Raw genomic sequence first — 12,664 nt, 5'->3', positions numbered from 1 at the left:
GGGGTTCATCTGCTGGTTTTACATTTCTCCAACGGTTAGTTCAATGCATAAACAGGAATGAGAATTATGTCGCTGTAATCGTTCACAAGGCGAATTGAATTTGGCCAAACTGATCATAAGGCATGATTTCATAAACAAGGAAATATAGCATTTAACTAGGACACATTAGGATTCATCTGCTGAACAAACATTTATCCAACATCTCTGTTAATGTGTACACATGAATGAGGATCCTGTCGCCCTGAATTTTATACTGGGCCGACGTAGGATTGGCCAACTACTAGCCTAAACAACTGCAAATGTTTCACGCTGTTCACAACAATGAGATTCTAGATGTTATAGTCAGTGAATTGCTGGTGCACTTGTTTCGATAATGGACGGTACCCTCATCTTCTTCAGGGCTAGTATTAGTAAGACTCTATAACAAAAATACTAGATTGTGGCCAAAGATGTCACACTCCAAAAGTGAATGACACTGTGCCTATATGAGTTGGCAAGAAATACCCAATACCTCATAAATCTGTGCTTCTAAAAAGTCACATTAGGCACTCCATGTCTTAACTACACGAATAACTGTAAAATGAATAAACCTAATATTAGTTATAGTGACATCACTGATAATTACAAAATTCACTTATATCTAGAGTAACTTCCATGCATACCTTATCTTCATGACATTGATGACAGATGATTTAAAATTACGTTCCAGTGGACCAAAAACAGCAAACTTTGACATGCCATAGTGCAGATTTTACAAATATAAAAGAACGGATCTATAATGAAAATTAAAACACCAGAACTGTGTCCTGTCCCTACTGGGTTTACTCGTATCTCTTACAAAATTAAGCGACAACATTGTCTTTCCTGGACCCCCCCCCTGGCTCTTAGCTTTATGGAGTCCTGCTACACTAACTCTGTGTTTTAATCCTAGCCTCCTAGTCATATAACATGTGTGATGATGCATGTACATTATACCATTGCCTTCCGCAATTCATTTAGCAGTCTGTGCCACTAGAACTTTGAATAGAGATCAATGCCAGCCTAGAGATAAAGCCGGCAACCCAGCCAGTAGGAAAAGTACTAAAATGTGCTTTAGAAAGGAATGTCAGTCTCTGGAAAGCGCATACAGCATGCTTATTCTTATAAAGCCTCCATAAAAGTGAATGGGCAAAAATAAGTGTTTCCATGTAAAAAGGCTTAGTTCACCACACACTTTAAACGGCACTGTCAGATATGGCAAATACATCTGTTCTTCAATTCGAGGAACACATACCATAGCTGTTTTAAAAAGGCAAACAGTGTTGCCCAGTAGGAATGCTTCAGAAGAAACTGGAACCTTTAGATTGCTGAAAAAATAAATTATGAAGGCCTATAATGGACATAAAATGCTCATATCTAAAGGCACTGTCTGAACAAAATAAATCAATTGTACAAAATGTTGGACAACAGGCAAAATTTTTACACATGAAAAGTTAAATAAGTACACTCCATTCCATTTGGTCATTAAGACCTGAAATATGTGTGTGAAGATTATAAATCCAATATTGTTCACGCAGTGCTAGCTTCTGCTTAGTGGACCCCCCCTTCTTACATCTACCGATACCTTTTCAAGAATCATCCATTTAAGGTCGTCCTAACTATGGTTGGCTTCATTAAAATGTGCAACCAATTGCGCTAAGGCTGCTTTCTTCTGGACCTTAGAGCTGTTTCATTGATAATGTATATCGACAGGTTGCGTAGTTATCTCACTATAGCACAGCTGGCTTGGGCCAAACATTCTTCTATTTACAATTGGTGTGTTCATTAATTAACCAAACCTTATTAGCATAATGGAACTCTATTGTATTGTGTGTAAATTGGCAGACTGAAGAATTGACGCATGATAACTGGCTGCACGACCAAGTTGATTACGACTATCACACTTAATCTTATAATCTTTCTGAAAAGCGCGAACCAAAGACTGTCATAGATTGGGACCCATCTTATATTATCATCATCATCATTGTGATGCAAAATGGAGAAAAGAGAGAAATGGGTAAAGGGCATAGCGAAAGGAAAGGATGAATTGTATCCTTTATGACTTTACACATTAGTGTATTTTTCTTATTTTTATCTAACATTTCATCCCTTTCACCAGATGTTTGTTAGCAATTCTCAGGATTCTCCTGCAATTTCCTTTAACCAGATTTTCATTATTAGCAATTCTCGGGCTTCTCCTGCAATTCCCTTTCACCAGATTTTCACTCGCGCAATTCTAAGGCGACCACCATATAAAGAACAGCCAGTGCATTCATCTGAGAGGTGTTTTAGGAAGAAAGTTGGAGGAGCATTTGGAGGTTAGAGAGGGAGCATGAAGAGTAGGGGCTGAAGAAAGATGGGGAACCTTCTGAAGGAGAGAAGCCCAGGTTGGAAGGAGAGGAGTGAGGTGGTCGGAGGAGGCACCATCTGGATCTTAAGAAACTGTGGTGATTGGAGAAAGATCGTCTAGAGTAAAAGAGGAGAGGATGATGGAGGAAAAGGGAACCAGTATTATTGGGCAAGAGGACAGAGGAAAGCTAGTGGGGAAAATAAATTGACATCACCTGAAGGGGTTGGAGGAGAACAGGTTCCCCTCCTACTAAGAAAGTTTAAGGAGGTTTGGTTGAACCAAATCGATCCACGGCAGACTTCCGGGAGGAGGTACGCAACATCTCAAACGCATGTGAGTCTGGGAGCTTATTGCAAACACAGCAAGGAATTGGGAGTGTCCTCGGGCGCTAAGATCCCAGAGTTGGGAGATCACCAGAGGACTACGGGACCAGAGCCTATCGCGCGAATCTTAGTGGGGGTGGTACACTGTGGAAGAAGCAACACCATTACCCAGTCTCTTGAAGGAGACCATTGGCCTGCTCCCTTTCCATGAACTGTGTACACCTTATAAACCCACATTGATCGGAAGAGGGTTTGGGAAGCATGCAAACCCACAACCCGAAGACAAAGGCAAAGGTTATCTCCTGCCATTTGAAATTGGGGCAAGAACCTGCCCGTCCTGGAACTGTGTAAGAGACCTTTTGTTTGATCACGATTTGTTTTAAGGAGAATTATCCAGACATTATTGTGCTTGTTTTTGTAAATAAATGTATAAGAACTGTATGCTTATTTTTGCCTCTTTGTGCTCCCTCTTGTTTGGCCCATGACATAGGGTGCTTCTTAATACTGGCCTAAAGGTGGAAATGCAAAAACAAAGAGATGATGGCTGGAAGGTTGAGAATGAATCCTAACCTGTGGCATTGCTCTGGGCAACCCTCCAGACCATTGTTCTTTGCCTTCCAAGCCATTACAGAAGGGGAAAGACCATATGCAAATCAGGCTTGGTCCCACCCCAAAAGCAGCAGTCCAGCCCAAACTGCTAGGTCACAACCCTACTACAGAAAGGTGGAAATACCATGGAGTTGCTACAGCCTGCTTATAGCTCTCTGGTCCACTCAACTTCACTGACGGCTTCAGATCTCCATCATTCTGGAGCCAGAAAATTCCAAAGGACAACTCAAGGTGCTCTTATTGAGCTAATCCAGCTGGCCGCTTCGGATCGTCTGAGGAGTGGTAGTAGCATGCTTGCCAGTGCACCCCTGCCACTATGTGAGAGATGCCCAGGAAATTCATTGAGCACAACCCACCATATCTGGATTCAAAGTTCTAACATGACTTAAACAATGTTCCCTAATAAAACACCTTAAACGTACGCTTCTGAGTTTGTCTGACCCTCACGTGACACACAATACAAAATAAATACATTTGATGTGGTGATAAACATTGTACTATTAGTTGTGCCTATTTGCTGCCTTTTCTTTTATAATCTCTTTATTTTATGAGGAATTGTTCCAGTGCTTGTTTTACAAGCGTTTTCAATGGAACCCTCTATAATGTATTGTTTCATTATCCTTTATAACTCAATTTTAATTGATATGAATACTGTTGTCTGTTCATCACCTTTCTTCCAAATAGTCTTTAAAAGATTTGCATTCTGTGCTGACATGAAATATCATCTCTTCATATTTTCACTTCTTATTTTGCATATTATGAGGTCAATACAAGCAATAATGTAACTGGGCTAAACAACAATTCTATTCTGCCATGTTGAGTACACCAAAGTCCTGATAATGATTTTGGCGTTCTTGCCTCTGGTAGTACTGCCAAACTTAATTACCGTTACTGCATGCAATAACCAATATTTTCCAGATAGTCCTACTTTGGACTCCATGCAGTGTTATTTTCAATACCACATGGGTCATACCAGAAGTACATTTTTGTGGCAATGATGGCTTCTTATCAAAATAGGTTGTTTTTTCTGGTTTACGGTCCTGAAACCCTTAATTAGGCAGCACAGTAACACACGCAGTGTTTCCAGTGTCAATATTATATTCTCTTTAGTGTTGAACTAAATAGGTTTGCAGTCAACATAATCACTGAATATCATTTGCTTCAGCAGTACATCTAAATTCACATTGTGTGAATACATTCATAGCAGCCACATTTCCACTCGCACGCTTTCTTCTACAGTCTTTCAAAGTGTATTTCGGTACATTTCAGAGAGAGTGACTTTATGAATTGTGCTTATGAATAAAAATCAGTACTGCAAAATAGCATTATTTAATATGCCCATCAATAGGTGAAGAAACAGTGAATGGAATATTAATGCATTTGTTTGCTATTATGGTTCACTAGCACAACTACACTACCAAAAGAAGTACTAATAGTAGTAGTAATTGGTGTCAAATGCTTCATTTAAAAACCAGATTATCCTTTTTCATAATATTATAGATAATTTCCTGTTCTTGATGAACTTTCAAATGGATCAGTGATACTGCTAAATCAGGGACAGTAGGAGGAAATTGCTGGGAAGCCTCAATGGAAGAAGCATCTATTGCAGTCAATAGTTCATCACCTACTAGCTGAGCTCTTATAATGGTGATGACGACCACTGTAGGTTGCACTGTATCTCAGAATTTTAAATAAGAGGTGCGAAATACATGGGTTCAATTTGGTTGGCTACATTTTGCACGTACTGTTTTCCGTTTCGGGTGGATTGTCCCAAGAAGCTTCAAAGCCTACTCTCTAGATCTCCATTGCACACGTAAGGCACATGTAATGAAAGTACTTTATAACGCTTTTCTCTGACATTCTCAAATTCTCTTTCCCCTTAAAGCGCATAGCCTATAATCTCACTTTTGGGCGTATGCCAAATAAAATTCCCAATTCAGCCTTTAATCACAATCATATGTTCGAACTGCTGTACATTATTGAGACTTTCATTATTGAAAGTGAGTTAACACTGAATTGTGAGTTTTATTTGGTTAACCGCCTGCTCCTTTTCCACTAGAGCATTTGTATTTCATAACATTTGAGACTGTAAGTGACTTAGTAAAAGTAATTTCTATATGTGGTAAATGCCAGTTATAAATTGAACATAACTAGTAGTATTTCATGACATGTTATCTCACCCTTTTGAAAACATATTCTATTGAATTTTCTTTTCCCAATGTCGACAAGACAGAAAACAGGCTCTATAAATGATGTATCTATGATATGTGGAAAGGTATGTGTTACGTTTTGTACAGTGACTTTATTTGTATACAGAGTTGCATATATTTGTTTCATTTGAATATCCATGTGTTTACATATTTTGTTAGTTCATGCTTATTTCATTAAAGAAAGTTTGATGTTCATGTGCTTTCTTATGTGCCTGCCCAGGAAAAAATTTAGGTAAACCTTTCACATTCTGTAAAATTACAGTGTAGATTTTCAACATTTTTGCAGTGTTTTTCTCGTTAATGCCCAGGACCATGAGCAAGTCAATGTAGAGAATAAACAAAAAACAACTCATTATTCAGAAGAATTATTTGTCCAAAGTAGATTTCTCTGCATAAACAGGTTTCAGAGTTGTTGTGCCATGCACATGTTCAAAATTCGATGCAACCATACACTTTAAAATAGCGTGTTTTTAGGATAACCTCCATTTACATGTCAAAGCGGGTGCAGCCAAATATTGGCTTTGCCATAATTATGTGATTTGCTACAGTATTTGAAAGGTTACGGTGGAAGCACAGTGCAATCGTAAATGTGGTATTCCTTATGTGTAAACTTGGCAAAATATGAGTCCCTCCTTGAGTATCTATTAAAGCCAAATATGGATCTTGCCACTGTAGGAGCTGGTGAACACAGTAGAAGTAAGAGACTGAAGGACGACAATGCATATTTTAAACTCATGCTCATATATGCCTGATGTTTTTGCTAACTAATGAATAGTATGTAAATAATTATGAAATTATCTGATCTGATCTATAGCATTTAAATGTCATTTCCATTTCTCTTTTTTATATTGTTAGTTTTGAAGACATTGTGTGCCTTGCAGACTCCACATCCCTTTCTGACATTACCCTTGATGGCAATCCTATAGCTCAGGAGTCATGGTACAAGCAAACCATTCTTTGCCAGATGCTGCAGCTCCGACAGCTGGACATGAAGAGAATTACAGTAAGCAAGCATTCCATATTCCTTTCTCAGTGCTTTTAAGATTGGAAGGTTGGGTTGTAAGTTGTAGGATATAGAACAATTTTATATCACAGATCATTTGTGTACCATATATGAGTCCTTAAATGTGTCTCAAAGCAAAGGCAATCCGTTTCAAATGGAGTTGAGCATTACGTATGAATAAACGTTTGAAATGTAGGTAGAACTAACATGTATCATTGTGGGACATGCACGTGTAAGTCGGGCTCATAGTTTCTACTCTCCTCAGGCTGTGCAGAAGAAATTGTGTTTTTTCTCTCATAGTAAGTTACTGGACCTCCTTTCGAGTTTTGCGGATTTGCAAGTGGTAAATCTGCCAAAAGGAATTATGGTTGCCACCAGGAATATACTTTGGAACTGGTGGTAAATCCTCCATATTCCGAGGTGGTGGTATTCCTCATTTTTGGAGCCCCATCAGACTCGAATAGGGTTTAGCAGAATTGCTGCTGGTGGTAATTGCACCAGAAGTAATTCTGCCATTTCTTTGCTGTAAACTGGTGGAAATGCCTCCCGCCAAGTGCTGGAGGTTTTTTCTCCACTTTAACTCCAATCTCCAAATTTGGCGGTGCAGTAAAAGTGCAGCACTTCCATTACAACCACATCTTTGCCACACCGCCAAACTCGCAATGACCTCCCATTGTTTTCTCCATTGTTGAAGGCCTTCAGTGATGCAAGTAATGCAAGGTGTAGGTGGTTGGATTCATGTCCATATCATTTTCCTCTATCACTTCAATGATTTGGCTGGCAACCTTCTGCCATTGATTCAGTCTAGGCCTTGAAAGCATACAAGCCAAGGCAACCCTCAAAATCTGAACTGTCGACTCAGTAGGAAAAGTGCAGCTATGAATCTTAAAGTAACCCTTCCTCTAACACTAATACAATCTAACTAACATCCACCAAGAAATGTACTTACTCCTTGAGGCTGATGACACTGAACATTATCAAAGAGTTCAACTCTGTCAATTTTAAAACAAAATTAATTCTGACTCTGTAATTCTCTTATATCTTTTTGTTTGAGGCTGTGGCATGCCTCTACATAACCTTTGAAACTGACATCGAGTGTTCAGTTCCATATTGAGCACATGTTTTTTTTTTTTCAACTGGCTCCCCCCCAGTTCAATGTTCACCCTACATCTGAAGTATTGAGGCCTGTCACTCTCTAAATCCATCCCTAAAGGTATTGAGGCATGATATTTAAGACGTTTTGATTACACTCCAAATGTGGTTACCATTGAAAGAATACTGCTTGGGATATTATGTGATAGTCTATATGGGAGAAAGTTCTATGAACAGAAAATGTACACTTGTATTCCCTTCCTGAGAGGTGGAAGATGAGACCATTGTCTGATAGAATATCAATAATTGTAATTCAATCCCTCCATTGATCAAATTTTATAACATTACAAATGTTTGAATTCCCGAAATAAAAGTTCCCCAAGTTTTCCAAATTTTAGTTATTGTTTTTCAAATTAAAAAGAAATGGAATGCATGTTTCCTCTAGCAAAATATAAATTTCCAAATGATTTACTTAGGATTTTGCACTGAACATTCTAAGAAATAGGAGTATCCCAACTTTATTTTTAAGAAGTTACAGAACTTTGTTCTAACTGCTGAAACTCTAGTTATTCTTTTTCTTAGGGAAATATGTGAAATAACCATAGTTGGGTTTACGCTTGCATTGATAATAATCCACACCTATAACCAATTGAAATTTGTTTGAACAAATCTTTAAAAACTCTTTACTTTTTCCATGAATAGGAATATGTAACAGGTTTTTGTTTTTATCCCCATTAATTGTTATTCTTCCTTTGAATGCTCACACGCCATCTGTGATTTCTATTAGACTAGCGAGAAGAAGTGAAAATGTGCCCATGCTGTAACAGACTGTGAATCTGGACTGGCATATATCAATGAGTTTGTGCTCTATTGTGTGGGTAGACAAGAGATAAAGTTGTGTCCAGTCATTTCGTCTAGCGCTCCAATGAAATTGAATAATTGTATCAGTATTTCAATCTATTAACTGTTAGTAGCCACAGACACACACTGTTAGTTAATGTTAAAATGAACATTGACTAAGATTGTGCTGAAAAATGTTTTTTTTCAGTCATAATTAATTCTGTAGGTTACTTTATGTACATTGAGATTCAAAGCCAGAAACGAAAGCGATTTCATCAAATTACTTTTCCTTTTCTGTAATATTAAGGAGCCAAAATAGTTATATTGCGCATTCTTCGTTTGAGAATGCACCTGTTACCATTCCAAGATGTTGATCCATACGCCAAAACGTAATACATGGCTACTGTTAGCACGTCACGCCGTAATATTAAAGGTGTCCATTTTGAATCTTCGAGGTTCTCCTATTGGAAATAACAGACAGCGCCATATATCGTTGTATATCGCCATACGTTGTTCATATACTTAAACATTCCAAAGGTGATAATGTATTACTAACTATTGAAATTAGTAATGATTGATTAAATGTTAGAATATCACAATGGCATTAATTGAAACATTATATTGCGTTCCCAGATATACTTGGAATTTGTGATTTTGAATGAAATAGACACTAATGATCAGCTCACAAGCATAATTTTGAAGTAACTGTGATACAAACAACCATAAAAAAGTAAGTTGATGAATCGCGTTATTTTCTCTAATGAATATGTTTCAAAATTGATACGTAGAGAGGACTTATGTACAAATTATATCTATGGTCCAACAATTTACTCATATTAGATGTGGACATAAATGAATCAGGCTAATGACCATGTGAAATCTTTCCTTCACAGAATTTTTTCTCATTTCTTCTAACAAAAAGGTTGATCAAATTGAGAAATGAGCGCTCTTAAACAAAATTATCACTGAATAACAATCACTGACCAATTTAGTAAGCACAGCTCTTTGAGACTGCCTCTACCTTTGATAACATTTTTATTTATTTTCCTTCGTCTATTCATATCTTACAGTTTCACTCTTTAATTTTCTAGATTACTTTGAGAATTAAAATCAAATTGTACAAAAACCCTCCTGAAGAACCATATGAACTGTGGGGTAACGCGTGTCGAGGGGACTTGTTCTGAACACGAGGAAAACATTAACCAGTAAACCAACAGTCATACTAAAATGTTTTTTTTCTCATGAAATTTGAATCGTGGAAATTATGTTAATCGCTAGCAACCTAGACCAACTAGAAGTACAAAAATAGATTGAAATACTGATACAATTATACAATTTCATTGGAGCGCTAGACAAAATGACTGGACACAACTTTATCTCTTGCCAATACACTCATTTGGCAGTCTGAATGCAACCAGCCATCTCTACTGCAGCCCCAATACTGTATTTGAAGGGATTGTGTCCTCTGACGTATTACTTATCTTGATAGATAACTTTCAGCTTGCTGGCCTCGCTAAATTTTTTCAGTAGAGGGCACTGCTCGTCAACGTCCCTCGAGTTGGTGTCCCTCGACAGCCTCCGTATCGGCGCCGACATCATCGTGCGTATAAATAGACTTGCACAGCGTCCGTTGTTCAGTTCCGTTTTTCCGTGCTTCATGGGCCTCGGAATCGTGTTGCTCAGTTCTTTATTCAAGTATATTCTTATTATTCCTCAAAGATATCTTCTTCATTCAATGGCTTCCTCTTCCGAACCGTCGACTCCACGTTCCGGCTTCAAAAAGTGTCGAGATTGTGGGAAGAAAATGTTGTTGACGGATCCTCACAGGATCTGTTTGTGGTGCCTGGGATCGGAGCATCACTGTTCGGAATGCGAGGACTGTATGGCCATGACGGCGAAAGCCTTGAAGGAGGAGTAAGGGGAAGCTACAAAGAGGTAAGACTCTTAAAACTTAAACTTCTTTGAAAGTTTCCTCGGCAGAGTCGAGACATTCGTCTCCTCGCCGTCTCAGGAAACATTCCCGTTCAAGGACTCGAAGCGGCTCCCATCAGTCTTCAAGATCTAAAAATTCGAAAAAGAGGCGTTGTAGATCTCCCACTTCTTCGTCCTCTTCCACTTCTGCGGAAAGGGTCACCTGCCCCACAAAACACAGCTCTCCAGCTAAGTGGGAGGAATTCCGCAAAAAAATGCTTAGCGTCTTCGAGAAAGCGGCCTCGACCCCCTCGGAGATGGCTAAAGGTGATACCCTGGGTGAAAGACCTGAAAAATGGAAAAGGTGCGAGTCGTTGCACCCTGCGAAAGAAACTGCCCGAGAGCGTCATGAACCCTCGAGCAAAGGTAGTACAACCGCGTCATCGACGCCATCATTGAAGGTTCCTTTGACTCATAAATCTGCGGCATCAACGCCTTTATCGAAGGGCCCGTCGACACACAAATCGGTCGAATCGACGCCGTCCTCGACGCCGCTGTCGACACCGATAAAGGACAGACCTACTGCTGTTACTACATCTCAGTCAGTAGACTTACCGAGGGCTTCGACCATGACCTCGAGAATGTCGTCGATAAGCTCGACGATTCCGAGTAGGATTCTGATCTTCTCGAGTTCATCGAGGCCTCTTCCTACTTTTTCGACGCCTTTTTTTTCGGTTTCATCGAAGACTTTGACTTCCGCGTCGACAACTTTGACGTTTTCTCAACCGGTGACTACAAGTTTGGCCCCTTCTGCTCTAGAAATGGGTTTTAAACCATACCCAAGATCAGATTATTTCAGAGCCTTGTCCTCTATATATGAGGAAGGGGAGGATTCTGACCATGAAATCCCCTTACAGAGGACCACTACACCTATACCAGAGGAATTTATCTCTGAAGAGAACAGATTGAAAGACCTTCAAGACACTTTGCATGAGGCAAGCGGTTTAGATACTTCTCCAGAAGTAGAATTCGCTAAACCAGACCCCGGGGAACATGCTGAGACCCCTTATGGGGTCTTAATGGCCAGAATAATAGAATTCATGAGGTGGTCTACATCTGCGTCAGCTGCCTCTAAACCACTCTGAGGTCTCTCCTCACAAGACACCAGTAGGGGTCAGGTTAACTCAACATCTGACGGAATGGCAGGCTATTACATCAGATGCTTGGGCATTGGAGACAGTTGCCCAAGGTTACTGCCTGCCTTTTCTACGCACCCCTCAGAGTCATCCACCGGTGAACAACTCTTTGAAGTTTCCAGACCCGCTCCTTTTGCAGGAGATTCTAGACCTGCTAGAGAAAGGTGCCATAGAACCGGCACCTGTAGCGGAGAGGAACAAGGGTTGGTATTTCCCCTACTTTCTGCTACCGAAGAAGGACGGAGGACTCAGACCCATCTTGGATTTACGAGAATTGAACAAATTCCTCAGGAAGGACAAGTTCAAGATGGTAACTCTCTCTCAGATCCTTCAGGCCCTCCAGCTTCAGGATTGGCTGGTATCTCTAGACCTTCAGGATGCTTATTTCCATGTGCCAATCCATCTCAAACACAGGAAATACCTGAGGTTCGCAATTGGCAACTCTCAATATCAATTTCAAGTTCTGCCATTTGGGCTGACCGCCGCCCAGAGGGTCTTCACCAAGCTAATGTCGGTAGTGGCTGCAAGTTTAAGGAGGGAAGGGATCCACGTCTACCCCTACCTAGACGATTGGTTAATCAGAGCAGTATCTTCGGAACAAGCTCAGATTATGTCCGCCACTTCCTTCACAAACTGGGCTTCTCCCTCAATTTAAAGAAGTCACAGATGATACCATCACAGAGACTCCAGTTCATCGGAGCGGTCCTGGACACTTCCCTGGGGAAAGCCTCGCCACCAGAGGTGAGGGCTCAAGATATTCTGCAGATGGTCACCAAGTTTCAAAATGCCCAACGTCTCCCAGCCTTCGACATTTTGAGGTTACTAGGCCTCCTGGCATCCTGCATCTTCCTTGTGCCAGAGGCTCGACTGAGAATGAGATCCCTCCAGTGGGCACTAAGAACCCAGTGGTCACAATTCTCAGGAAGAATGACAGATCTCCTTCAGGTCCCGGACAAAGTGGCTTGAGGCCTTCAGTGGTGGGCCTGTTGGGAGAACATTTTGAAAGGAGAACTTTTTTGGCAACCATGGCCGCAGATAACAGTAGTCACGGATGCCTCACTCGCGGGTTGGGGAGCCCATGCCAAAGACTTGACCATCAGCAGTAGTTGGTC

General features: G+C 40.2%; 1 protein-coding gene across 1 annotated transcript in view; it reads left to right on the top strand.

Moving 5' to 3' along the window:
* LRRC49 (leucine rich repeat containing 49) overlaps nt 1–12,664 on the top strand; it is a 1,414,487-nt gene that overhangs the window by 901,918 nt on the left and 499,905 nt on the right. The window contains exon 10 of the mRNA XM_069624757.1: nt 6,366–6,513. Coding sequence (XP_069480858.1) covers nt 6,366–6,513 — 148 coding nt within the window. The remainder of the gene's footprint in view (nt 1–6,365; nt 6,514–12,664) is intronic.

The sequence above is a fragment of the Ambystoma mexicanum genome, chromosome 11, assembly GCF_040938575.1.
Source record: "Ambystoma mexicanum isolate Mex_15411 chromosome 11, UKY_AmexF1_1, whole genome shotgun sequence".
Taxonomy (NCBI): domain Eukaryota; kingdom Metazoa; phylum Chordata; class Amphibia; order Caudata; family Ambystomatidae; genus Ambystoma; species Ambystoma mexicanum.
This window is presented reverse-complemented; position numbering and strand designations above follow the sequence as displayed.